Raw genomic sequence first — 26,701 nt, forward strand, 5'->3', positions numbered from 1 at the left:
ATTAAAAGTCAATCATAGCAATATTAAAATAATAAAATGTATAAGCATATAGTTATATGTTATATATTCTTATATATCTGTTGTATGTATTAAGTGGGTCAGATTAGGCTTGTGGTAACTCTTATTTGATCATAACACTAAATTCAATTCAGTCTCTTCGGTCTTCATAGAGCTGTTGTTGATACAGCACGGTCATTTGCTTCACTACATAAACCTAGAAGGGACATTGCTCATAGGGAAGGAAACGAGTCGTTAATCATGGGGAAACAGTTGGTTCTTTGTTCCACATTGTATCTCATAGAAGAAAAGTAGAATAAAGTCAAAGTGAACACTGTCATCCTCTTATTTTTTTTAATAGTTGCTATGGGTTTGATGCAATTAGACAATATGCCAGATGTAACAGGAGCTCTAGATTTTCTGCCCCAGCTCTAATTGATCAGAGCAGCTCTGTAAACTTTGGTATCGCCTTTATAAATAAGACTCACATTGTATTACATCCCAAGCTTACTGAGGCCAGGTATCAGTGGTTGGTTGGTTGAAGAATCCATTTTTGCTAACATGAAGGGATGTTAATTTTGCAATTCCTGCAGTTGACGCAGATTCACAACTAAAAATAATTTGTACTGTTCCATAAGGGGAAAAGAGGGAAAAGGAAAGATTTAGGAACTGGCAGCACAAAGCTCCTTACCCATAGCATCACAACTTTATCCTCAGCCAACATTGGGCGTCTTTGTGTTCTCTCCCATCCGTCCATCCTCGCCTGAATCCGCCCAAAGTGGGTTTCCTCCAGCAATGGAATGGTAAAGGATTCTATCCCATTCCTTGCAACAATGACTTTCACCACCAAGCAAAGAGGATACATTCTCTCTTATTCCTTCCCTGAAGAGCACTTTTCTCTGAGGCCTTTCTGGAAACCTTCCCACATCGACTCTTTTCTTTCTACACAGGACTTCTTTGTTTATGTCTTAGCTAAAGCATTTTAGAAAATGCCAAGGAATCAAGAGAGGCTCACACTGACCTGAAACAGCCCTGGTGCCTCAATCCTTTCTTCCTTTCTTTCTTTACTCCTTGGGAGTGTGATGTAATGGAAGGACCACCTAATTAGCTGTACTGAGTTTTAGCTCAGATTCTTCAGCTTACTACTTGTGTGACCTTGAATAAATCACCAACTTTCTGGGCTTCAGCTTTCTTAAGCAGAAGGTGATGGAGGGGGGCTGGACTCTTCATTTCAGCTTTAGAATTTTATGAGTCTTTTATGTCTCCAAATCTTCTCTAAGGCCATGGATAGTGTACTCCACTGAGTCAGAGAGGTAGGGTAGGGCACCAGCTGGCCAAGAATATTCTCATGGCCATGGATTGTAAAATGTTGGTTTCCGAAGGAACTTTGCTGATCCCATTCTACAGAACCAAACGTTTACAAAGCATTGATTAAACATCTATTATGTGTCAGGCACTGGAGAAACAAAGGCAAAACTGAAATTGTCTCTGCCCTTGAGAAGCTTTCATTCTTTGGAAAACTGAAGTCAAGAGAGATAAATGACACCTGACGTCATCAGTGAGTGAGTGACAGGACTGCAACTTGGATCTTCTGTTACTAGATCAGAGATCATTCTCCTAAAGCCGTAACAAGCCATGGAGCAAAGCTTCTGAGAAGGGAGACTTTTGGAGGCCAGGATGAAGGTGATGCCCTGTAAAAAGCTGCTACCACCCTACTGCTGTCCCTAGACCTCTGAAATAAGCAGGTTATCTTACACACCACTGGGATACGAGCCCCAAAGCACCCTGGGGCTGTCTGCTTCTGCAGAGGTCAGCCTTCCCCCAAGTCCTGGTGATTTTCCATTTGCAACAGAGCATTAAAATGCCTAGGTCATTACAAGGAGACAGAGCCTAGTTTGTGCTGGTTTTCAGAGCTGAACTAAATTCTGAAGAAGGGCTGAGGGTGAGGGTTAGGAAAGAAAGAAAATGCAAAATCTGCATGACTGCCTATCTGTTCCATCCCTTTTTCCTCTATCAAATGTGAACAGCTTGCAGCCTCTGAGTCTCTCTCCAAACTCAACTCCAATATGAGTTTGGAAACACCAGACCAGGATTGTCACTAATGACACTAATAGACAGTAGGAGAGTCTGGTTCCGGGCTCTGGATTTGCTCTACCTGGGAATACTAGTGAGGTCTTGGCTCCTGCAAAGATTTCATTTCTAGGGCTAAGGAAATGGACTGTTTTGTTCGCAGTGCTGCTGCTGTTACAGTTCCGGCATTATCTGAATTATGGACTTTATTGGTCTATGTGCACACACACACACACACACACACACACACACACACACACACACAGAGGCAGCTGGGGACCAGTTGTGCCAAGCCCAAATAAGAGCAGATTTCTTCTACTCTCCTTTATCCCTTTATTGGCCTCTGCCTCCCTCTCCTGTCCTGTCTTCTCTCTCTGCTCTCCCTCCTTCCCTCAACTCTCCCCTTTTTTTAACAATCCTTTTTTTTATCTCTCCTTGACTTCTCAGGCCCTCAAACTTCCCCTTCTTTGTCTTTCACCTTCCTCTTTATTCTTTTTATCCGTCCTTTCACCTCCCTCTTTTCCTCCTTAATTCCTCCTTCCCCATTCCTTCTCGTATCTCTTTCTACTCTTTTCCATCTCTCTGTCAGTATTCTTTCCAGTATCTTGTCTACTTTCCTTTTTCCTTTTCTCCCTCCTCTCTTCTCTTCAGCTGCTCAAAATGCCCCCAAACTGCTTCAATAAAACTGCTAGGCCCATAGATAGCATCTAGTGACTGGCTCATTACTCTTTTATAAGGAGAGGGAGGCAGCACCTTTTGGGTTTGGGGATTTCTGGCTTCCCATCTCCCCATAGGTTTAGCTGAAAATCCTAACCCAGTTAATATTTAGTGGGTCTTTACAGGGTGCCACCACTGTACATTCACAATGGAGATTTCAGGCTTCTAGGAAGGCCTAAGGAGAGGGGCTAATATAATAAATGACCAGATGGAAGCTCACCTGTCTTTAGGGATGCTCTCCAATTAGGAAGAAGACTCTGAATGGATGTAGACAGCTGCAGAGGCACGAGGATTCTTCCACGACAAAGAGTAATTTCTGAATTATTTGATGAGGAGGGGCTGCCAGTGAGCATTTATCTAGTCCTATCTATGAAGAGATATTTAGGGGTAAGCCAGGATCAGCTTTCTCCCCTGAAAGAGAATGGAGACAAAAATGGCAGAGAAGGCCTTACTGAAGATTAGAAAGTCGCCTACTCCAAGAAAAAAAAATTCTCTAAAGCAATGGTTCTTATTTTTTTGTGTCATAGACCCTTTTGGGGAAGCCAATGGACTCCTTTTCAGAATCATGTTTTTGGATGCATAAATAAAAAGGATTATGGAAGAAACTAACTATATTGGAATATAGTCCTCACAGTTGGGGTTTTTTAAAACCAAGTTCAAGGACCCTCAGGTTAAGAATTCCTACTGTGAGTCAGAAGAACTCTCTGACTTGGGGGGAGATCATTTCCCTTTTCTGTTTCCCCATCTATAATATTGGAAGTCAGTGGTTAAAAGACATGATTTCCAGATTGAATTGTTTGCCAGCTCTGGGAGGAGTAAGAGAGGGAGGGAGGGAGACAATTTGGATTATATAACTTTGGAAAATTTATGTGGAAATTTGTTATTACATGTAATTAGTAAAAAAAAATTAATTTGGAAAATAAACTGAAATAAAAATAAACTATATGATTTCCAAAATGTTTTCCACCTTTGAGATTCAGGAGATTTTATAAGGTATGTAAATTCTTCTGCAGGCTCTGAATGAATGAATAAAGGATAATAGCTCGTATTTCTATAGTGCTTTAAGGTTTGCCAAGCATTTTCCTCATAAGAGCTCTGAGAGATGAGAATATGAGTAGGTGGATGGGCAAGGACAGCACTAGACATCCAATTTTAATTCCTTACACACCATAGTGCCTCGGGTAATTGAGTAATTGTTCTTTTTCTGAATAACAATGGGCACATGGACTTTTATTGGTCCTTGTAAGACTTCCTGATTGATTTCCAGTATTTGGTATCTAACTTCTTAGCTTAGTAAATTAGAGTAAGACTTTTTTTTTAACCCTTACCTTCCACCTTAGAATCAATACTGTGTATTGATTCCAAGACAGAAGGACCGTAAGAGCTAGGCAATGGGGGTTAAGTGACTTGCCCAGGGTCATAGGGCTGGGAAATCTCTAAAGTTAGATTTGAACCCAGGACCTCCCATCTCTACACCTGGGTCTCTTTCCACTGAGTCACCTAGCTGCTCCCATGGATTTCATTATTTAGTGTGGACCAGTTGGCTTTGTTTGGTCCCGAAGCCACAGACAGCATCTCTTGCCTAGCACTCATGTTCTGTTCATCAGTAAGATAATAGAAATGAAGTGAGAATGGAGATATGGCTTAGTACAAAATCATCCCAGCTACTAGACAAGCAGAATGAGTCTATCCTATATATTGTGAGCCTCTTTATAGGACAATAGCCAGCTTATCCTGCCAAACAAAAATCATTTGAAGAAATCGGAGATATTTAGCCTGGAGTAAGATGAATTAGAGAAGCTATGTAGAAAAAACTTAAAGAAGAAACTTAATTTGAAAAAAAATTATAAATTTTAAAATTAAGTTTTAGATAATGAGTATTTTTACTTTAATTTTTCATGTAATAAAAATCTATTTTCTCTCCTCCAATCTCTTCATTAAAAAAAGGGGGGGGGAAAGAAAACCCATATAAGAAAAATGCAGTTACAAAAATTTTACATTTAATTTTTAACAATTTTAATATTTTGATTTGGATTGTATATATATATATATATATATGTAGCCTTGCAAAACATTTCCATGTCAGTCATGTTATAAAAACAACAAAGAACAAAAAAATAGAATAATAAAGAAAGTACTTTTAAAAGTATAATTCAAGGGGAAGCTAGGTCACTCAGTGGATAGAGAGCCAGGTCTAGAGATGGGAGGTCTTGGGTTAAAATCTGACCTCAGACTTCCTAGCTGTGTGACCCTGGACAAGTCACTTAACCCCCCTTGTCTAGCCCTTACCACTTTTCTGCCTTGGAACTGATACACAGGATTAATTCTAAGATTAAAGATAAGGATTAAAAAGAAAAAAAGAAGAAGAATGTTCAGGAGATAATAGAAAGCCTGTATATTCTCCTCCTAGAATAAGTTACATGAGGTCAAAGAGCAAGCCTTAATATAAACTTCTTCTCTCCTAAAGACCTTGAGTGGTATTCTGCATTTAGCAAACATTTGGCAGATAGACTGTCCCAGGCAGGCATAATTCTAGACAACCACTCTTCATCTGATTTCTGATATGCTATTCTAATAATAGTAGCTAGCATTTATATATTTCTGAAATGTTTATAAAATGCTTTACAAATGTTCTTTACAAATGTTGATCCTCACAACAACCCCGAGAGGTTATTTTATTTTATTTTATTTTTTTACTTTTATGGTAGTTTATTTACAAAATAGAAAGAGTGAAAGCAAGGGAAAAGGGAGAGAGAGGGAGAGGGAGAGGAGCAAAGGGGGGCCCAGAGGTAAATTAAACAAGGGTTCCGAGAGGTTATTTTAAAATGGGGAAACTAAGGTAAAGGTTAAATAATTTGTCCAGGGTCATAAAGCTTATGTGTGTAGGTCCAGATTTGAACTCTGGTCTTCCTGACTCCAGGCCTGGTGCTCTATCCACTGAACCAACTAGCTGCCCAGAAATTGGTCAATATGGAATGCAAGGCAAAGGGATGTGTTTGGACCAATAGTCAGAGTTGGATTCCCCTAGAGGGCAACTAGGCATTTTCCCAGTGACCTGTGGAGTAACTTGAATTTTCTGGATTTAAAGAAATAAATAAAAGGAATACCTCTGACTAGAAAGTCTACTTAAAGTCCCCAAATGGAACTGTGCCCAACCTTGTTGGCCACCGTAGACTTGACCTACAAATGGCTAAGGAAATGGTACAAAACTTTAAGATTCCTTTCCTGCTGCCATATTTCCTCTAAAGTTGAATTGCATGGGACTTTATTATTGCTACAGCAATAACAATTAATAAAGAAAATATGTTCCAACAACACACTTTGCAACCAGAAATTTCCTAATCAGAGTCAGAAGTCACATAGGATACATAAATTATCAGAAGTATGAATCCAATCCCCCAGGTAAACTGAGGCTCATAGAGATGAAATATCACATAAGTCATAAGTAGTAGAGCCAGGATTCAAAGCTAGCTTCTCTGATACCACATTCAAAGCTCTTCTCCCTAAGCCACAATAACCCCCAGTGCCTTGCTTCCTGCAGGCACAGAGGAGCATCTCTTTCCTCTCTGTATCCATCCACACTACAACTTCCTGGTCTTCGCAGTCTCTCTGTGGGATATTTCCTTCCCTCAAGAAAAACCCAAACCCACAGCTAGTGATTTAGCAGCCACCTAGCCTGACTTAGATAGTGCTCCCTCCAAAGTGAGGCAACTGACCCCAGCAGAAAGCCCTCCCCTCCTCATCTAGGACCAGAACCTGCTTCAGCTTCAAGAGCCTAGAGGCTGAGCCAGTCTACGAGATTAGCCAGCCTTAGACGATAGACCCTCTGTGTCTCCTGCTGCCTAAATGCCACTCCTTTGGTTGGTCCATTAGGTGGTTGTTATGCCATTTTCTCACCATCTGGAAAGCAAGAAATTGAACAAAGAGAAGGGCTCCCCCCCGCCTTCCTGTGCTAAATGCCAGCTCCATCTACTCTATAGAGTAAGAAGAGGCCAGAATTTCCCTGGACTGGCTTGTTCCCACGTCTATTTTATGTCCCTTGCAGCAGGGGCCAGGTGGATGATGATCTGTGCCCAGGCTGATTTTCTTAAAAGATGCTTCCTGTTTTTTTTAAAGGGCATGTTTATCATAGCAGACAAGTGGATTTACAGTAGAAAAAGCATTAGTGGAGTCACAGGATATGGGTTCATGACTCAGGAATTCCATTTACACCCTAGGTGACTTTGGATAAGTCACCTAACTTTTCCAGTCTTCAGTTTTCCTCATTTGAGAAGAGGAGACATTTAGCTTGTTGGATGTAGAGATTGTTTTGTTCTTTATTTTTGTATATTTAGTGCCTCCCACAATGCTTGGCACATAGTAAGAGCTTAATAAATGTTTGTTGATTGGTTAATTATGAAGATCAAGAGAGATAATGAACCAAGTTCTTTGTAAATCTTTTTTAAATTTATTTCATATTTTTTCAATTAACATTTTTTCCTCTTTCCTGCCTCCCTCCTTTGGAAAAAAAAGGCAGGGAATGCCTTCTTCTAACAAAGTCATATGGAAATATCTACTACTTATAAGGTTATCATTATTTAATAATCATTAGTTATTATCACACTTACAGGCTGTCATAGATTTAGATTTGAAAGGGATCTTAAAGGTCTTTGAAGAAAACCCTCCCTCTTGTATTGCAGATCAGGAAACTGAGGCATATAAAGAACAAATGACTTGTTCACAGCTGGTAAATGTTTGAGACAGGTTGAGAACTCAAGTTTTCTTGACTCCAAATCCAGCCCTCTATGCCTCATCCCAAATTGCCTCCTAACACTTAAACCTTCAAAGAGCTTTCACATATGTGATCTCGTATTGTTATTGTAACATTCCTATGAGTTAATAGGGCAAGCATGATTAGTCCCATTTTACAGAGATGGCATTACTTGCCTCAGGTCACCCAGCTGGTTTGGGGCAGAGCTAGAATAAGAATCAAGTCTCCTGACTCCTCATCCTCACTTTTTCTACCTGGTCTTCCAGTCTAAGAATTTAGCCAGCCTTGGACAATAGATCCTCTGCATTTCCTGCTGCCTAGGTACTGCCAGTCCTTCGGTTGAGCCATCAGGTAGTGGTAATGCCATTCTCTCACCCTCTGGAAAGCAAGAAATCTAACAGCTAAAGAGAGGGCTTTCCCCACCTACCTGTACTGAAAAGAATTCTCTTCTACCCTCTGTACACAAACTCTGTGAATAATTGACTTCTTTGGGAATAATGGGAGCTAGTCAAGCATTGCCATTGGCCAAGAATGGGCCATTGTGATTTGGTGAGAATCAGATCAATGAGAGGGAGTTAATTATTATGTGAAATGTTTTCATGTTTCCTGTCTACAATGACTTCTCCCTCCTCTTTCCCCCATCCCATAGCATGTGATTCTGACACCCTTTGTGCACCTGTCAGGTAATATTATGTATTCTACTTGCCAATGTCTCTCCCTACTAGACCGTAACCTCCATGAGGGCAGGGACTGTTTCTTATCTAAGTTTTGTATCTCTGTCAGTGCTCATCCTCAATGTTCTATACATAGTAGGTCCTTGACAAATACTTCTTGGATTGAATCAGAGGGCCTTCCATTAGTATTTAAGTCAGAGGGCTCAGAGGTAGTATTTCCCCCCCTACTATAGGCAAGCCAACCTTCCTCTTCTACCAAATGGTAGCCACTTACTTCAGCTAGGCAACCCCACTTACAGCCTCTCTCCATTGGGTCTGCCTTTGACCCTTTCTTTATACACAGAAGTTCTCCTGCCCCTTCCTCTCTATCGTTGTTTGTGAAGCTCTAATTGTCTCCTCCATTTACCTTAGAGTAGAATCTCATTATAAACAAGCCCAGGATCAGCACAAGGGATGAGCAAAAATGGAACTAAAACCCAGGTCTTCTGATCATGAGTCTAGTACTCTTTCTGCTGTGCCGAACTATCTTCCCTCTTATCTTTTCTTAAAGGAAGTCCTGAGTTCAGATCCAACACTTACTAGTTATGTGGCCTTGGGCAGATCACTTAATCTTTTACCTTTAGGCTGCTGATAATAACTTTCATAGATCAGGAAATAGGCTCAGAGGGCTTAAGTGACCTGGGTCATGCTCACAGAGATAAAGCTGACAGAGCTATATTTTGAACTCAGATCTTCTGACTCCAAAGTCAATGCTCTTTCTTACCCCACATGGAAATCCATCAGACGGTACATGATCATTTGGATAGGGAATCAAAAAAGGCTTTCGGTAGGAGAGGGCACTTCACTTGAGACCTGTAAGAAGCCAAGACTTCTAAGAAAAAGGGCAGGAAGAGATTGCATTCCAAGCATGAGGAACAGCCAGGGCAAAGGCCCTATGAAGCAATATGGAATTCTGAGCTCTCTCACCTGCTAGACTTTAAGCTTCTTGGGAGTACAGACTGGCTCTCTTGGTTTTATTCTTGTTCCTCCCTTCCTCTTCCCTTCCCTTTCCTCTTCTCACTTCCTCTGACAAGGATGCCATGGAGAGGACGTCTATTTAGATCAAACTAGATTGCCCCTGAGGTCCTTTATATACCTGAGATTCCTAAATGCCTCTTGTCCACCCTTATCTTCTTCTCTCTCCCCAACAAATATTCATTGATTGACAACCAGGTGCAAAGATTTCTGTTCCTCTCTTACCTAGGTAAGGGAATTGGCATCCTGTCTACTGTAGACACTTAAACACTTGTTTATTGGACCAAGTTAATTAAATGCACTCAAAGAATGGAACATAAAACTTTCCCCAAATCTCTTTTTATGGTAGAGGTCATAACTCCATCAAAGTTGGTAAGCTCTGATCCAAAACAGTAAACAGTTCTGCCCTTGGGATTCCTTCATCCTTTCTCCCCTTGTCTCATAAGGGGTTGGGTGTGGGGAGAGAGACAGAGACAGAGACAAAGAGATGGAGAGAGACACAGAAAGACAGAGACAGATGGAGAGAGAGAAAGAGACACGGAGTATTGTCAGACAGAAGGAGAACAGATGCTCCTTTCCTCAATCCACTTTGAGCCAGGAAATATCAGATGTTACTGCAATCTCCTTAAAATTGGAGAAGGAGAGATGTTAAGATGCCCACACGCAGACCAGCTCTCCTCTGAAAATTAGACCCAGGCTAGGGAATATGTCTGTCCAGCTCAGGCTGTGCTCTTTGGAGAATGGAACTCAGAAGGTGCATGTGCAGGAGGGACCTGCCCGCCTCTCCCTAGCTCTGCTCTGATATGAGAATGGCACTCTGAGCAGGCAATCTAGAACTGCTCCGTGTGCTATTTTGGTAATATTAGGAGGCTTGTAGAGTCTTTGTTCTCCTGGCTGGTTACATAATTTAATAAAATAAAGTCATGGAAAGGCTGGAAGTGTTCGGAGTTGGCTCTGAGGGGGCATTTGTTCCCCAGGCTCCAAGGTCCCCACACACTCTCTTTCCCCCTATTCTTCCTTTCATCCTTCAGGACACATGCTGCCCCTGCTTGGCACTGCACACACAGAGGTAGCTGCTTAGTGACAGCTTCAGGGAATCCCCTGCCCAGATGGTACCTCAGATCATCAGTGACAGCAGGTTCTCCAGCAAGCTCAGGGCAGATTTAGTGGTTTATAATGAAAAATGAGCCATTGGGGGGCAGAGTAGTTGACATGTGTGTGTGTATGTGTGTGTGTGTGCACATGTGCACACTATATCTGAAGCAGTTGGTTAAAATCATTATGGGATGTAAAAACCAAGAAAAAAGATCCCAGTATCCCAAACCTAGAATCAGTCTATTTAGGATGTGCAAGGTGGCTCAAGGGGGAATTCTACCCAAATAGGAAAGACAAAAGGGGAAAGAGAAGAAATGAACTTTTTGCTGTCAGAGATTAAGGGAAGACCCTTTCTGACATTTTTGATTTGGCAACTAAAATTTAAACTTACATTGAGAGTTAGCTTCTAATGGCATGTTTTTGAGGAAAATTGATTAGAATAGGATCTCATTCCTGGTATCTTTGGGAAGAAGAGAAGGATCTGGGAATGCATAGGGAAATAAACTGGATTATTAGTTGGAAAAACCATTCTCAATAATTTTTGGTCCCAGAAATCCCTTTTATCTTCTTAAAAGTTACTGAGGATTATGTGGCTTTAGGTGAGTTGTATTTGTTGATATTTATTGAATCTATAGGTCTCAGTTTCTTCATCAGAAAAAGCAAAGAGGAGGGCAGGTGGTTGGCTCAGTGGATAGAGTAGAGATGGGAGATCCTGGGTTCAAATTTGACCTTAGACACTTCCCAGTTGTGTGACCCTGGGCAAGCCATCTAATCCCCCTTGCCCAGCTCTTACCTGTCTTCTGCCTTGGAACCAATACTTAGTATCAATTCTAAGACAGAATGTAAGGGTTTAAAAAAGAGGGATGATTGGACTGGATAACCTCTAATATCCCTCTTAGTTATAGGTAGCTCTTTGATCTTATATCCAAGAGAACAACTGCTTTATGACATTTGGATTTCAGAAAGCATAGGTCAGTAGATAGAACCAGAAGCCCCGGGTTGATCCTCTCCAAAAAAAAAATTATAATACTTATTAGTGTGTAACTGACTCATTTCACTTCTAAACTTTATTTTCACTCTTTGTCAAAAGGGAATAATGATACCTGAACTCCCTAGTTCATGGAGTTGTAAGATGAGTGCTTTGCAAACCATCAAAATCTATCAAATAATCAACTATTGTAGTTTCAGCTTTAGGATCTGGGAACTGCCCATCAAAGCTCTGTGTTTCTGGAAGGAAAAAGGCTCTCTGTAACACAGGCAGATCCAAGCCATTTAGGAACTAACTCATAATATAGATTTAAATCTTAGTTGCCAAAGCAAAAATGTCAGAAAGGGTCTTCCCTTGATCTCTAGTGGCAAAAAGTCCATTTCTTCTCTTCCCCATTTCCAATCCCCCTACTTGGGGAGAATTTACACTTGAGCTCCCCAGGACATCCTAACCTGGCTGATTCCAGGCTTGGGAGGCTGGAATCCTTTTTCTTGGCTTTTAGATCCCCAAACTCTGCTCTCTCCTAGATTGGGGTTGGAGAGAGAAGTACTAGAATGAAAGAGAAGGCTGATTTTATTTCCCCCATAACACCGGCATGCTCCTCTCTTCTCCCATCCCCAGCCCCAGAAGAGGACACTAAAAGCAGGGGGGGGGGGAGAAGAATTACCAAATAGCACCCACAGTCTAGGACCTCATCAGATATGGGTAAAGGACTTTTGTTCCTATTAGACCTAAAACACCCCTTCTTTCCCTGACAAGTGCTTTTAAGATCCCTTTGTAGCTGTGGGTTTCATACACACCTTCAAATTAGCTAAAAACTTAGCTAAAGCTTCTTCCCTGTGGGAATGCTTTTGAACACACAGCACCAGTGCCTCCGTCAAGACAAATTCCCCAGATGCTAGGTCAAACTTGAGGTAGAATCTCCTTGGTATCAAGCCTCAGTAGCTTCCTTTCTTTCTTTGACAGCTACAAGGAATAATAATGATATCAATAATAGCTGATATTTATATAGCATTTACATTGTACGTACTAAGGTAACCACATGCTTTACAATTATACTCTCATTTGATCTTCACAATTCTGGGAGGTGGGAGGTATTATTATCCCCATTTTACATATGGGGAAACTGAGGCAAATGGAGGTTAAAGGACTTGCCCACGGTCATACAGCTAGTGCGCTCTGAGGCTAGATTTGAACTAGGGACTTCCTGACTGTAGCCCCAGCTGTTCTATCTACTTTGCCACCTAGCTGCAGCTTCATCTCTTCCATGAAACCTTCCCACTATACTCTCTGCCAGTCCCTATACATTTTAGCAGAGTTTCCCTGGCTTTTGATAGACTCCATTGTTTCTGGGAAGGTCCTTCTCTGCATATCACTGATATTAATCAATCCAAGGATTAAGGCTAAAGGAAAGGAGGACCACAGAAACATACCATCATCACTTTGGGTCATCACTTCTTTTCTCTGAGCTTCCATTTCCTCACCTATAAAATAAAAGTTGTACCAGAAATTCTCAAAAATATCTTCCTGCTCTCCTAAATCTATGCATGTTTGGCAAGAGGAATAGACTAGGAGGCTAAGATTATTGCCTCTCTGTTGATGATTTCTAAATGGGATGTCACCCTGTTTCCATTTCTATCCCTTGGTTTATATTTTTGTAAAATGGGAGCTGTTGAGGACTAAGGTGGGTAACATGGGGGTGGATCCCCTCCAAGGAGCTCTTTCCATTTTAGTGCTGATGATTACATGGTCCAGTTATGTAAGGTCCTACCTACCAATCGAGGGCTCTCTCTCTCTCTCTCTCTCTCTCTCTCTCTCTCTCTCTCTCTCTCTCTCTCTCTCAGCATTCAAGAATTCCTCGGCAGCCCCCACTTTACAAAGGGAGAAACTGAGGGATGGAAAAGCAAAATAAGCTGCTACCAACATGTTAACATCATTAACAGAGAAACCATGAATTGATCCAAACTGCATTGAGTATGCAGATCTGGATATTAAAAGAGTCTGTCCTTTCCGAGAGAGAGGAGGAAGCAGGAGCAGCCCAAGCCTCTCAGGACCTCTAAAGTGCTGTGGTGTCCTGCATTGTCTCTCCCAGAGGGACCCTTATGAAAATGTAGCTGTTCCCCCAGAAGGTGTAATACATTAACCTTCTATAATACATTGACCAAGTGATCACCTTGGAAAGAAGAGAGCAGGGGGTCCTGAGAGAATGGGATCCAGGACGTATACTGCATACTGAAGAGGGAGAAGGGAGGGGGAAATTCTGAGCAGGAAACGCCACTGGCTACTGAGGGCTATGGGGCAGTTAGGTAGCACAGTGGATAGAGTGCTGGACCTGGAGTCAGAAAGATTTATCCTCCTGAGTTCAAATCTGACCTCAGACACTTATTAGCTGTGTGACCTCAGGCAAGTCCCTTCCCCCTGTTTACCTCTGTTTCTTTGTCTGTAAGATGAGCGAGCTAGAGAACAAAATGGCACACCACTCTAGATTCTGCCAAGAAAACCCCAAATGGAGTCACAAAGAGTCAAGCCCTACTGAAATAACTGAAACAACATCAATAACAGCAACCCAGGCTGCATAAAGCAAGCATAGCCTGGGGTCCACGGGGTGAAGCATGAGAACATTAACAAAGAAGCAGGAGACACAGCTTAATGGGGCAGGCTTTGCTGAAACTAACTTGGTCAGCTTCAGGAACCGGCCAGGGGCTGGCCCTGAATGTGGCCTTGTATGGGTTGAACTAGATGACCTTAAAGGCTCTTTCCAAGGCTAAGACTGCACGTGATTTTAAGCCATGAGACAAATGGATCAAGAGTCCTGGGAGCGTCTGTAAGTTTTCAGGATTCTTTAGGGGAAGGTTGCCTAGAAGATGCCTGTGAAATGTCATGGCCTCAGAGGGAGACTTCACTTCTGATGAAAGTAAACAGCAGGGCGAGGAGGGAAAGTATGGACAGTCAGAGAGAAAAGATCCTAAATTTAGATGCCTCAAAGCAGGGGAATGAAATAGAACTATAGCAATCCCAGAAGGAAAATTGTTCATGCCACCCAATCTCCTTGTTCCGCTACAATGTGGGAGAAAAGAGGGTGGACCTGCGAGAAAATGGATTTGGCATTCCCAGGGAGCGACTTGGTCCAATTTGCTCAAGAGCTAAGGATAAACTAGACCCAGGAATGGAGTACAAGTGTTGGGATTTTGTTAGGGCTTGGATTTTTCTGCTGATGGTCTCATTAGAGGCAATTCCTCTAGAAGCTGAGGAATTTGTGAAGTCCTCTGAGAATTTGACACCCATTCTTCTTTCTGATCAAGATGGACACCCAGCTGAACTTTGGACCCTTTCCTTTTCTAGGATGCCACATAAATCCCCCAAGTTGGAAATAGAAAACCATCTCTCAAAATAATGCCATCCCTTGCTGTCCTTCTGCTGGAAAACCAGGCTTACTCCTTTTGAAGAGAAAAGAGAAAGTAAGGGATAGTGGAAAGAATGTTGAATATGGAATTATGGAGCCTGGTTTCAAATTGGGCTTCTTACTGCTTAACTTTGGGTGAGTCACAACCTCTCTGGGCCTCACTCTCTCATCTGTAGAATGACAGAGTTAGGCTACAAGGTCCCTACAGCCCAGGAGATGTGCTCCTGCCTGTTGGTCACTGGAGAAACAAAGATATACTTCCAGTGAACACCTTAATAAAGGGCAAAGACTCTCTCTCTTTTTTTTTTTTAAACCCTTACCTTCTGTCTTGGAGTCAATACTGTGTGTTAGCTCCAAGGCAGAAGAGTGGTAAGGGCTAGGCAATGGGGGTCAAGTGACTTGCCCAGGGTCACACAGCTAGGAAGTGGCTGAGGCCAAATTTGAACCTAGGACCTCCCGTCTCTAGGGCTGACTCATATTCCACTGAGCTACCCAGCTGCCCCCTCTCTCTTTTTTTAAAAAACCCTTACCTTCCATCTTGGAGTCAATACTGTGTATTAGCTCCAAGGCAGAAGAGTGGTAAGGGCTAGGCAATGGGAGTCAAGTGACTTGCCCAGGGTCACACAGCTAAGACTCTCATTTTTGTCTTTATAGTCTCAATATCTAGGACAGTGCCAGGACCAGAAGTATTTGTTAATTGATTGTTGATTATCCACAAGACTTTAAAGTAATAACATGCTATTCAAACTGTAAGCTATGGGGAATGGCAAAGGAGTGGCATTCTCCTAAAGAATCTTGAGAACTTACATACCCCCTCCCCCCACCCAGAACTCGATCCATTTGTCTCTTGGCTTAAAAACATGAGCAGTCTTAGCCTCGGAAAGAGCCTTTAAGCTCATCTAGTCCAATCATATAGGGCCATATTCAGGACCAGCCCTTGTCCAGCTCCTGGTGCTGACCACACCAGTTTTAGTGTAACCTTCTCCTTCCCTGTCCCTGTCCGGTTAAGCTCTATCTCCTGCTTCTTTGTTAATGGCCTCATGCTTTGCCCCATGGCCCCTAGACTATGTTTACTTTATGCAGCCCATTGTTGTTTCTTCATAGGGAATAAAGGGGGGAACTGTTGGGCAAAGACTCTAGGAAGAGCTAGGGGACAGCAAGAGCCAATAAAAGGGCTGGAAGAATAGCACTATTTGTAATAGTGGAATTCATCCTGCTGCTCCTATGAGTCAACATGAGATAAAGTTTCTTACAATTAGCACTGTCTAAAAGGAACATGGGCTGCCTTGATTGGTAATGAGTTCTGCATAACTGGGACCTGTGAATAGAAACTGGTCCACCACTCATCAAGAATCTTAAGTATAAGAATCATGGGTAGATATTGAGCTAGATAATCTCTAAAGTCACTTCCAGTTCGAAGATCTGAAGCATCAAAACAAATCCAGATGGGAACAGAGAAATGGTAAGAGTTGGCTATAGTTATGCAGTAGTACAGGATAGGGGTCCCCTGTGTCCTGATCTCATGAGGTCAGATACAATTGATTTCACCAAGAGCACTAAAGCAAATGATCCCCAATCAGCCTTAAGGAGCATGTTCTTCCCTAAACCCCTGATTACAAGGGAGAACTCTAGGGACCAGAGAGCAAGCAACAATCTTCTGTTTCTCAGAGCTCTGTGTGCAAGGCAGTGAGCTCTAAGAGCTGCAAAGAATAAGAAATGGCCCCTGATCTCCATGTAGATCTCCATGTAGATCACAACTGTAGTCTTGTTGGAGAAACCCAAAGGATATATATGAAAAGATAGCTCAGAACCCAAGGCAAGATATCCTAAGTTAGCATTTACAGAAGCAGCCTATTGAGGAGGGAGGTGACAGTCTTCATGTGTTCCACTCTGGACAGACCACATCTGAAGTATCAAGATTAGTTCTTGGTACAGAATTTAAAGGAGGACATTGGAGCACATTCTGAGTAAAGCAACCAGAAAGGGAGGGGACTGGAGAACATGTCATATGAGGATAGTAAAGGACCTGAGTGTGTTTAGCCTGGAAAAGAGATGACTGATGGAAAACATGAGAGCTGTCAAAGTATTGGAAGAGCTGTCAGATGGGAGAGGAATTTCACTCCTTGTGGTTGGCCCCAACTTAGATGGTAGCTCTAAGAGCAACTAGTGGAAGGAACACACAGACAGATTTTAGCTTGATGGAAAGAAATGCTTCTTAACAGTTAGACTTAGTTGAAAGTCAAAGAGGCTTAATGGGGAAGGAGGTGTGTTTTCCCTTCCTCCAAAGCCCTTTAAATAGGTATAGTTGTAGGGGGATTCCTAGCTGCATGGGATTTAGGCCAGGAGGCCTTTGAGGTCTCTTCTCATTTTGAGTTCTCTGATTTTAGGTATCAAGTGAGTCATGCTTTGAAGAGAAGGGGAAAGACATTTGAGACTGGGGTTTGGGGATGGGGACTGGTTAAGCCAGGAAGGGAGAGGGCATTCTAGGAAGGTGCAGAGGTGAGAGTCCACAATTTTTGTTATTATGTACCTGGCACTGTGCTAAGCTCTGGGAATGCAGAAAGAGGCAAAAAACAACCAAACAAAAGTCCCTCCTCTCAAGGAGCTCACAGTCTAATGTGTAGGGTGGCATGCAAACAAGTATGAACTAGCAAGACATGGACAGGTCAAATTGGAGATAATCTCAGAGGAAAGCACTAAGATCAAAGAGTGCTGGGACAGGCTTCTTGTAGAAGATAGACTTTAACTGAGACTTGAAGGAAGCCAGGGATAAGATTCCATGGTTTCTGCCCAAGACATGTTAACAATCAAGTATGAAGACCATATAGTCACATATCCACAAAGAGTGGAATATTTTGTCCCAGAAGAGGGAGGAAGGAGTTGCTGGGGTTTGTTTGTTTTTTATGTATAATCTTGTCTTTCAGTTGTATGCCCTTTATCCCATCTGCCCGGTGTGTTGCTTGTGTCACTGTTAACTTTCCTGGGTTAACTGTTATTGATAACTTCTCAGAGACATCTTTCTTTTCTGTAGCTTTTTATTACAATAATTTTCCTGCCTCTGTTTATAACCCAAGAGGCAGTAGTGGGATGGGAAGAAGGTTTAAGTTTTGCTCCTTTTGAAGTGAGTCAGCAAAATTCAATAATTTGAAAAGCATTTCTTTCTCATTTCCTGTTACAGACAAGGTGCTGGGCTCACTGTCTCTGGGGATATGTAGATAAAAAAACAACAGTCTCTGCAAACAAAGAGTTTACAGTTCATTGGGGAGGAGGGGGGCAAGATGTATACAAAAATCAGTGTGATACAAGGTGAAATCTGACCAGATTAAAAGAGAAATTGAGATAAAAGACTCTAATAAAATCTTTGAAGGAAGAAATTACTTTCAGCTGGAGGAAGACAGGGGTAGGAAATCAGGGAAAACTTTCTGGAGGAGTTGTCACTTGAAAGGATTTCAATAGACTGAGACAAAGAAAAAGAATGTTCTAGACCTAGGAAATCACTCATGAAGACACAGTCATGGGAAAGAGAAGGACAAGACTGGGGAACAGCTGGGAATCCTCTGTGCATGTGGTTGGGACACCTTTCACATCTGTCTCCTAGAAAGTAAGTAGAGTGTGTGAAGCAGAACAGTGTGAGCCCAGAAAATAGAACATGTGAAAATTAGTATTATGACACTGGGCTAGAGAGGGAGTCAAATTATGGAGGACCCCAAATGCCAAGATAATGAGTCCGTATTTTATCCAGTAGGTAATGGGCAACCATGGAAAGTTTTTGAGTAAGGGACTGACAAATCGGGAACATAATTGTTTGACTTATGTGGAGGTTATTTAAAGAAGGAGAGATACAAGAGACAGGGAGACCAATTAGGAACATGAGGAAGGCCTGAACTACTGCTTTTCTCAGTTGAGAGGCAGAATCAGAGGGAATTGAAACAATCTGCCAAGAACAATGCTTAAAGAATTAAGTCAGCTCTGGCTAGACTGATGATTCCCATTCCCAAGACAGAAGCCAATGAGGAAGCAAAGCAGCTTCCTAACATCTTCTGATTTGGGCCTTCCCAGTATGTCTTTATTAACAGATTGGAGCAGAAAGGGCACTGAGCTGCCAGTCAGGAGATGGAGATTGTAGGTCTCTGTCAGCCATTAACCATCCCTATTTACTACTTCATTTAGGCAGAGGCTTCACCTCACTCAGCCTCAGTTTGCTCATCTGCCAGATGAGAAAATTGAATTAGATGATCTCAAAGGTCTTTCCCAGCTCTCTCATTCTGCTTTTTTTTCAATTCTTTCATTATTGGGTCTAATCAATATTTAGTAAAATCTTTGCAGATGGCACTGTTGTAATAAAATGATGCTTGGACTTGGAAACAAAGGTTCTTCTTGCTCTAGCTTTGATGTGTACTAACCATGTGTCTACTGGGTCTCTTTGGGTCTCAGTTTCTTCATCTCTTAAATAGATGATAACAGTCAAACTACATACCTCAAAGGGTTGGACTTTTTTTTTTAATCTCTTACCTTTCATTTTGGAATCAGTACTGTATATTGGTTCCAAGGTAGAAGAGTGGTATGGGCTAGGCAATGGGGGGAGGGAGGGAGTTAAGTGATTTACCCAAAGTTACATAGCTAGGAAGTCTCTGAGGCCAGGTTTGAATCCAGGACCTCCCATCTCTAGGTCTGGCTCTCAATCCACTGACCCACCAAGCTTCCCCCTAAAGGATTGTTTTTAAGTATTGTAAGATTCTTGTTTATTAATTGTCTACTATGTGCAAAAACAGTGCAAAGATAGGTGCTAAGGATACAGAGAGAGATACAATATCAGCCTGCCCTTGTCAAGCTTACTTCCTAATCAGAGTAAGGCAGAATCAGAGGAAAAGAAGGGAGAGAAAGATGGGTTTAATGCAGACATCCAGACACAATGCTATGAGATATTTGAGAAAGAAGAGAACACTGACTCTTGAGTTTGAAGATTTGCTTCAAAAGCCATCTCTGATGCTCACTACCAGTATGTCCTTGAGCAAGACTTCCCTTCCCTCAGACTGAGTTTCATCAGTAAAATGAGGCACTCGGATGTGATTGTCCCTTCCAGCTCTAAATCGGTCATCTTTTGTGCGTTGTCTATGTCGTATATCCATGGCAATGGGAAGGGAATGGGAGAGGGCCATATGCTTGAATCAAAGAAGGCTACAGGGAGGAAGTATCGCTTTAGGTGAACTTTGAAAAAAAGAGGGACTTTGCGTGGTGTGTGTGTGTGTGTGTGTGTGTGTGTGTGTGTAGTGTGGTGGGAGTATTGGGATTAATATGGGTTGGTCCATTATAGGAATAAGACACGAGAAAGAAGAAGAATACTAGGCTATATTGTCCCGTTCTGCTTCAGGGTAGTGCATTGAAGAAGTCTGATGATGAAGGTTGAAATGAAGTCAACCTATGAAGGGCCTTCAAAGCTAGGACCATCAGTTTTTATTTTACTTGATTGACAATGGAAAGCCACTAAAGGTCCTTGACTATATCTGAGTTATGTAATAAGTATGTAAATGGGAATCAACATGGCATAAGAGAAAGAACTGTATTTGGAATCATGGGTTTGGGGTTTTGATCCATGGCCCTTGGCAAATCTCTTATCTTCACTGGGGCCCAATTTCTTCAACTATAAAATGTGAGGATTGAATATCTTCATTGTAAGGTTGCTCCTAGCTCTGTATCCTAATTAACAATAATGGCAAAAATGCAGCATGGGTCTCATATGACTCTGGAACCCCTCATTATCCCAAACTTGGAATGAGGTATATTGGATAGTCATAGTTAATGAAAATACAGTTCAAGCTCCTATCCAGTAATTGTCTATAACAGATCAGGAACAATCCATAAATGAAATAGCAAAATACTTAAAAGGGAAATAACAATCAATTAAATGACAAATAATTGAGCTTGGACTTCTCTCCAGCTCTCTGGGCACAAAAGTCACAGCCTTTCACAGACTCTCATGCTAGTGAAGGGAAGGGAAAATTCCCTGAACAGTCTTCAATGAGATTGTGTTGTGGCTGAGACACTTCACATTTCTGTGTCCCCAAGAAGCTTCTGGGCTCTGCCAGATGTGGCTCTCCTGTCATAATCGCCCACGTAGTCCCTTGCCATTGCCACTCTCTTCTACCTTCAGAGACATCATCAGCAGAAGCTCCATCTTCCATCATTGTCTGTACTGAATCCATTCACTGCTTCTCTGCTGCTGTTGTCTCTTAGAGCTCTCATTGGCCACTGTTGCTGTGGCTACTTTCTCTGGGATGGGGCAGGGAGAAAGTGTTATTCCTTCCTTGAGATTGGTCTGGGTCAATATGCTTGTGTGCTAATCAATACATTATCAGCTCTTGCTAGAAAGGTCATACCACATCTGTCTGACACCAAAGGCTCACTCAGGCAGGTGTCAAGACCTGTCAAGGCTTGTCAAGACCTATCACAACTATTGAGATCTTTTCTTTTTATTGACTAATAACCCTTCCTCCTCCCTACTCTGGAACATCTCAGTGAGTTTCTTTCATCTTCCATCTTGTCCCTAGCAGCAATCTGAATAGTCCATGTAAACTGCCTCAAAATTTCAATGTCTCAGTGTCACTTGGGAAAAGGTACAGTCAGTGACTTTTTTCCTGTATTCCTGTCACAATAGTAAAGGTTTTTGTCTCCCTTATATTGTTGTTACCACTGTCATTATTTTGTGAAGAATCTCTAGAATATCAATTTATCTAATATTCACATGTAAATACATTTGGAATCCAAGCAGAAATTATTTTTTAAAATCTTTGCCTTGAAATTATTGGAGAGTTTATCAGTTGTCCATTGTCATATAGCTAATAAATATTGGAGCTGAGACAAAAAAAATTATTTGCCTTTTGTATCTTCCCATACTCTCTATTCCCTACCCTTAATCTTGGAGAATTAAGAGCTGTCTGCTGTTTTGCTTGATTATTTCTCTAGCCGCATGTCTCATAATGATGCTGCTAGTAATTCCATTTGAGTGGGAGTGAGCTGACAAAGTCAGAGGTAAAAGAACTTGATAGACTCTACGTAACTTCTGCCCAATTAATGGTACTTATTGTGATGGATCCGTGCAAGGTGAATGCCTGGTGGTTATCTATCCATCAAGATGCTGCCTTGCCCTTCCTTCCTTTGTGCTGAAAAGATACTCACTCCTCCTGGTGCCTGGCTTATGCTTTCTCCCTATTCCCATAGGGTTTATTAGTCCCAGGACCGCTGCACATGTTTTAGAAGCTGTGACCTTTGCTGTTATTTTCTAGTTCTGGTATTTGTGTTCTTTGTGTCTGTGTTGTTTTAGAGATCTAGGTTTGTCCAGGTAGTCTTCCAGGGCTTCTCTCTTGTAGCCATGTCATTTAAGCAAGTTGCCACCAGGGGGATGATAGTGGTGACTTCATCTCTGCATGATGGTCTAATCAGCAATGTTCCCTTTAAGTGTTAGTTAACAGCCAGAGAATATAACTCAGTGTAGAAGCAAAAAAGTGCTCAGTGTCCTCTGCCCACGTGTATCAGGAGGAGATCTTTGCTCTGGGCTGGGAAGCAGGAAGTGTCTTCTTTGCTGTAAGTGCAGTAGGATTTCCACAATTTAGTGAATACAGCCCTGGACTTGGAGTCAGAAAAACCCCCGAGTTTCAGCATAGTCTTCTAAACTTAATAGCTGTTTGACCGTCGGCAGTCACTTAACTTCTGTCTGCCTCAGTTTCTTCCTGAGTTAAATAGGGCTAATAATACCACCTATTCTCTCAGAGTTGTTATGAGGAAGGAACATTAAAATATTCTGGGAATGCTAACATTAATAATAGCTATTTGGCAAATCCATTTACTCTGTTGAAATGGAAAGCTAGTAAAAGACATAAGCCTAACTACAGCTCAGTTTATAGGAACTAAATCATTTCTTCAGGTATTCAGATGTTCGCAAGAAAGAGAGGTGTACCCCCTTTCTTGCTCTGAGGAGCAGTGCTGATGTGTGTTTGAAAGCATAGCTAATGAATTTCCAAAAGGTCAGGGCTGATGGTTCCCACCTACAGCTTTGCTCGTGTTAACCTTCAGAGAACAGGAATTTACATAAAAGCCTTCCCATTTGATGGTTTTATCAAATCAATCAATCTTTTCTCTCTTCCAGGACAAGTGCGGTGAACAGGCAACAGAGTTAGCCAGACTGCCTGCTCTATACCCGAAACCCCACTAGTGAGCAGTGTTTGGACCTGCTCAGAGGATCAAATAACGTTTGGGCTGATTAACAAAAGACATGCAAGTGGGAAGGTGTCAGAAGCCAGAGTGTGGAAATTTACCCAGTGTTGCTACTCCAGGGAGGCTCGGGCTGAAAGATGCTGCGCTTAGGAGAACCTTGGATCTAATTGGGAATGGAATAGGGAAGCAGGCAGAGAGCAGCAAGGATGAGGGGATGAGAGAGGGTGCTGCCTGAGCTGCTCCCATCTGAAACTGTGGAGAAGAAGCTGAATGTCCCAGGATCTGCCCAGCATTTGGTACTTGAGCTCCAGCGTTAACTACAGCCTGAGTTTTCTCCGGCTTCCTCCCCTGATGTTATTCTGCTTGCTTTGAAATCTGGACACTTGGGCAGAGAAGAGGAGAGAGAGGGGGGAAGCCCCGAGATCAAGATGTGCCAGGCAATCTCTTAAATTTTCACATGGGAAGAAGCTACTGAGCAACTGAGGGCTGAATTGCTGCTAAGCTTTGAAAATCTAAAAGCACAAGATATCACCAAAACAGTCCCTTAATTGCAGAGCAGAGGAGCCCTCTCCACTGGAACTCTTAATTTGTAATTATCAAAGGACTTAAAGGGGAACTCCTCTGGAAGCTCTTAACTTCAAGGACCAGAGTTAAAGAGGCCACAGCTAAATGATGGTAAGCTTTCTGGTTGGATGCTCATGGTTACCAGTTTATTGGAACTTCTCACCAAGATGCTTCATTTCAAAGGATTCTGAACCACTTGACCACAGAGGCTGCTGAGAATAGGGGAAAGTCTTCTCCTTGACTGTATTTGAAGCTCTTTTCCCCAGCCCCAGTGGGAGCACACATACCCTTATTGCATCTGAGCACTGAGAGGTCAACAAGTCAGCGGGACACAACCTTCCTCCAGATGCTTGACTTGATGGGATGAACAGTGTTAGTGGAGACACTGGCTTGGGCTCAGCCTTCATCGCTCCCTCCTTTCTCACACAGGTAGCCTCAGGGCACTGAGCTGATGATGGCCGAGAAGGGTGAGTGCATTGCCAACATGTATGGCTATGACCTGGGCGGGCGCTTTATTGACTTCCGACCCCTGGGATTTGGTGTCAATGGCCTCGTGCTTTCGGCCACAGACAGCCAGACATGTCGGAAGGTGGCGGTGAAGAAGATCGCCATGAGTGATGCCCAGAGCATGAAGCACGCGCTAAGGGAAATCAAGATCATCCGCCGCCTGGACCATGACAACATTGTGAAAGTGTACGAGGTCCTTGGACCCAAAGGGGCTGACCTTCAAGGGGAGCTTTTGAAGTTCCACATGGCTTACATTGTCCAGGAGTACATGGAGACAGACTTAGCTCGCTTGCTGGAGCAGGGCACACTGGCCGAGGAACATGCCAAGCTGTTCATGTACCAGCTGCTCCGTGGGCTCAAGTATATCCACTCTGCCAATGTGTTACACAGGGACCTGAAACCCGCCAACATCTTCATCAGCACGGAAGACCTCGTGCTGAAGATCGGCGACTTTGGCTTGGCGAGGATTGTGGATCAGCATTATTCACACAAGGTACTTCGGGCTGGGTTTGCTGTTGGGGCTGAGGGTGGGGAAGTGATGGGATGAAGGATGGCATGAGAACATTCACAAGTGCAAGGGAAGATTTCTCAAGCACGTCACCTTCATGACATTCTCTGTAGCTCAGCCAGCTCTGGATTCTTCATAGGTTTGAGAGGGGATTCAGTTCCACCTTTGGTAGGAGACAATGTGGGCTAGAGCAAAGAGCACAAGACTCCCAAGGCAAGGGACCGGGTTTCCAGTTCTCAGTCTGCTAAAGTCTGTGTGAACTCAGGCAAATCACTTCCCCTCTCTGGGTTTCAGTTTCCTCACCTGTAAAAGGAGAGTTGGAGCAAGATCTTTTCTGAGCTCCTTTCTGGTTCTGACATGTGTTAGGTTGCTAAATTGTGATGTTTTGTTCATCTCTGTCACCCCAGAGCATTGCAGGTGCTCAGAGCCTTTACGGTTGCCTTCCTGGAGCATCTGAAATCATATCAATTGAGCAGGCTGTTTTTGGCTGAAGGAGCTCTCCAGAGATCATCTGGTTCAGGCAGCCTGATTTTCAGGGAGGTGGATATCTGAACAACATGAGACTGATGACTCCCTGTTCTTTTCTTAACCTTGGTCCTTGAAGGCCAGACAATGAGAAAGACTAGGACTTGGAATCAGTAGATAAGGGCTCAAGTCTAGATGATACAGCTTTGTTCTTTAATCATGCCCAACTCTTCTTGACAACTTTTGGGGATTTTCTTGGCAAGTATACTGGAATGGTTTGCTACTTTGTTCTCCAGCTCATTTGACAGATGAGGCCACTGAGACAAATGACTCCAGGTTTGGCACTCTGCAATAGTTGTATAACCTTAAACAAGTGACTTTGTGGGTATTGTTTTCCTCCTCTATAAAATAAAGTGGTTAGATTAGACCAGAATTTCTTAACTTGCTTAATGTCATGGCAGTCTAGTGAATCCAATGAATCTCTTCTCAGAATAATGTTTTAAATGCTTTTTGTCACTGTCCAATGGTTTCAGTTATGTCCAAATACTTCACAACCCCTTTCGGGGCTTTCTTAACAAAGATGCTGGAGTGACTTCCCATTTCCTTCTCTGGCTAAATTTATAGATGAGGAAACTGAGGGAAACAGGGTGAAGTGATTTTTCCCAGGGTCACATAGCTAATAAGTGTCTGAGGCTAGATTTGAACTCAGAATAATGAGTCTTCCTGACTCCAAGCCTGGCACTCTATTCTCTGTGCCACCTAACTATTCCCTTTTATATACTTAGAATAAAATATAGGATTACAAAGTAAAACACAGTTATCAAACTATTTAAGCCCTGGATAAGATGATTTGTGTCTCTTCTAGGTCCAATTTTCATTTCATGAATCTATGAAATGAAATCCACAGGTAACCCCATAACTTTGTGTTAACTACTCTCCAGCATACTTTTTCACCAGGGCAATCAAATGTTTAAAAGTCCCTTCTATGTGCACTGCTTTTGGACTACAAATCATTAATAGTGCAGTCCCTGACCTCTGAGCTCAGGGTCTTGTGTAATTGAATTAGTTCTTCTTGGTTCTTGGATTAACCCTCCAAAAAATGGAGTTCAGCCTCATGGCCAGGAGATGAGATGGGAATGGAGAGGAAGTAACGGATTGGACTTTCTCATTCCATGCTGAATACTCTGCCCTTGAGGTATGACAAAGTAACTTTCAGGTTTCTCAGGTAGGTTTATAGAGCATTGGATTCAAAAAGGACCTAAGAGAGGGGAGGACCCAGAGAGAGGTAGAGACATGCCTGAGGCCATGTTCAGGAGCAGAACTGTGACTAGAACCCAGGACTCTTGGCTCTCCAGCCAGTTCTTTTCCTATGTGCCATTTACTTCTCAGGGTTCTTTGCCAACGACCAAGTCTTCCCTCTCCCCACTTCCATTCCTTTCCAGTCTCCCAATACTCACTTGAATCTCCTTATCACTTTCATTTGGAATATCCTAGAGACCCAGAGTCCTGCTAGTTCTCTAAATTGGGGGTTTGAATGGGAAGAAAGGCCACATTGGATGGGAGGCTATTCCTTCTTCCCCAGACCAGTCAAGGCACCCAGAAAGAGCCTGATCTCCTATACTAGTCTACACCTCTTCAGATCTGGGTCCTTTTTACTCCCTTTCTTCTTATGTGACCAGGTCATCTATCCAAACTGCTAGCACACTCTTCAGGGATAGAGTCCAAATGATAAAACAAA

At 42.5% G+C, this 26,701-nt stretch overlaps 1 protein-coding gene across 3 annotated transcripts in view; it reads left to right on the forward strand.

Annotated features, from left to right (window-relative positions):
* MAPK4 (mitogen-activated protein kinase 4) overlaps window positions 1–26,701 on the forward strand; it is a 226,663-nt gene that overhangs the window by 133,296 nt on the left and 66,666 nt on the right. For 2 of the 3 annotated variants that reach the window (XM_056824424.1, XM_016431393.2), the window contains one exon: window positions 22,852–24,483. In XM_056824424.1, the coding sequence (XP_056680402.1) occupies window positions 23,935–24,483 (549 nt within the window). In that variant the 5' untranslated portion in view covers window positions 22,852–23,934. Of the gene's footprint in view, window positions 1–22,184; window positions 22,290–22,851; window positions 24,484–26,701 lie in introns of those variants that run through there. The other variant, XM_001365431.4, reaches the window with a different exon arrangement.

This window comes from Monodelphis domestica, chromosome 3 (assembly GCF_027887165.1).
Source record: "Monodelphis domestica isolate mMonDom1 chromosome 3, mMonDom1.pri, whole genome shotgun sequence".
Lineage (NCBI taxonomy): Eukaryota > Metazoa > Chordata > Mammalia > Didelphimorphia > Didelphidae > Monodelphis > Monodelphis domestica.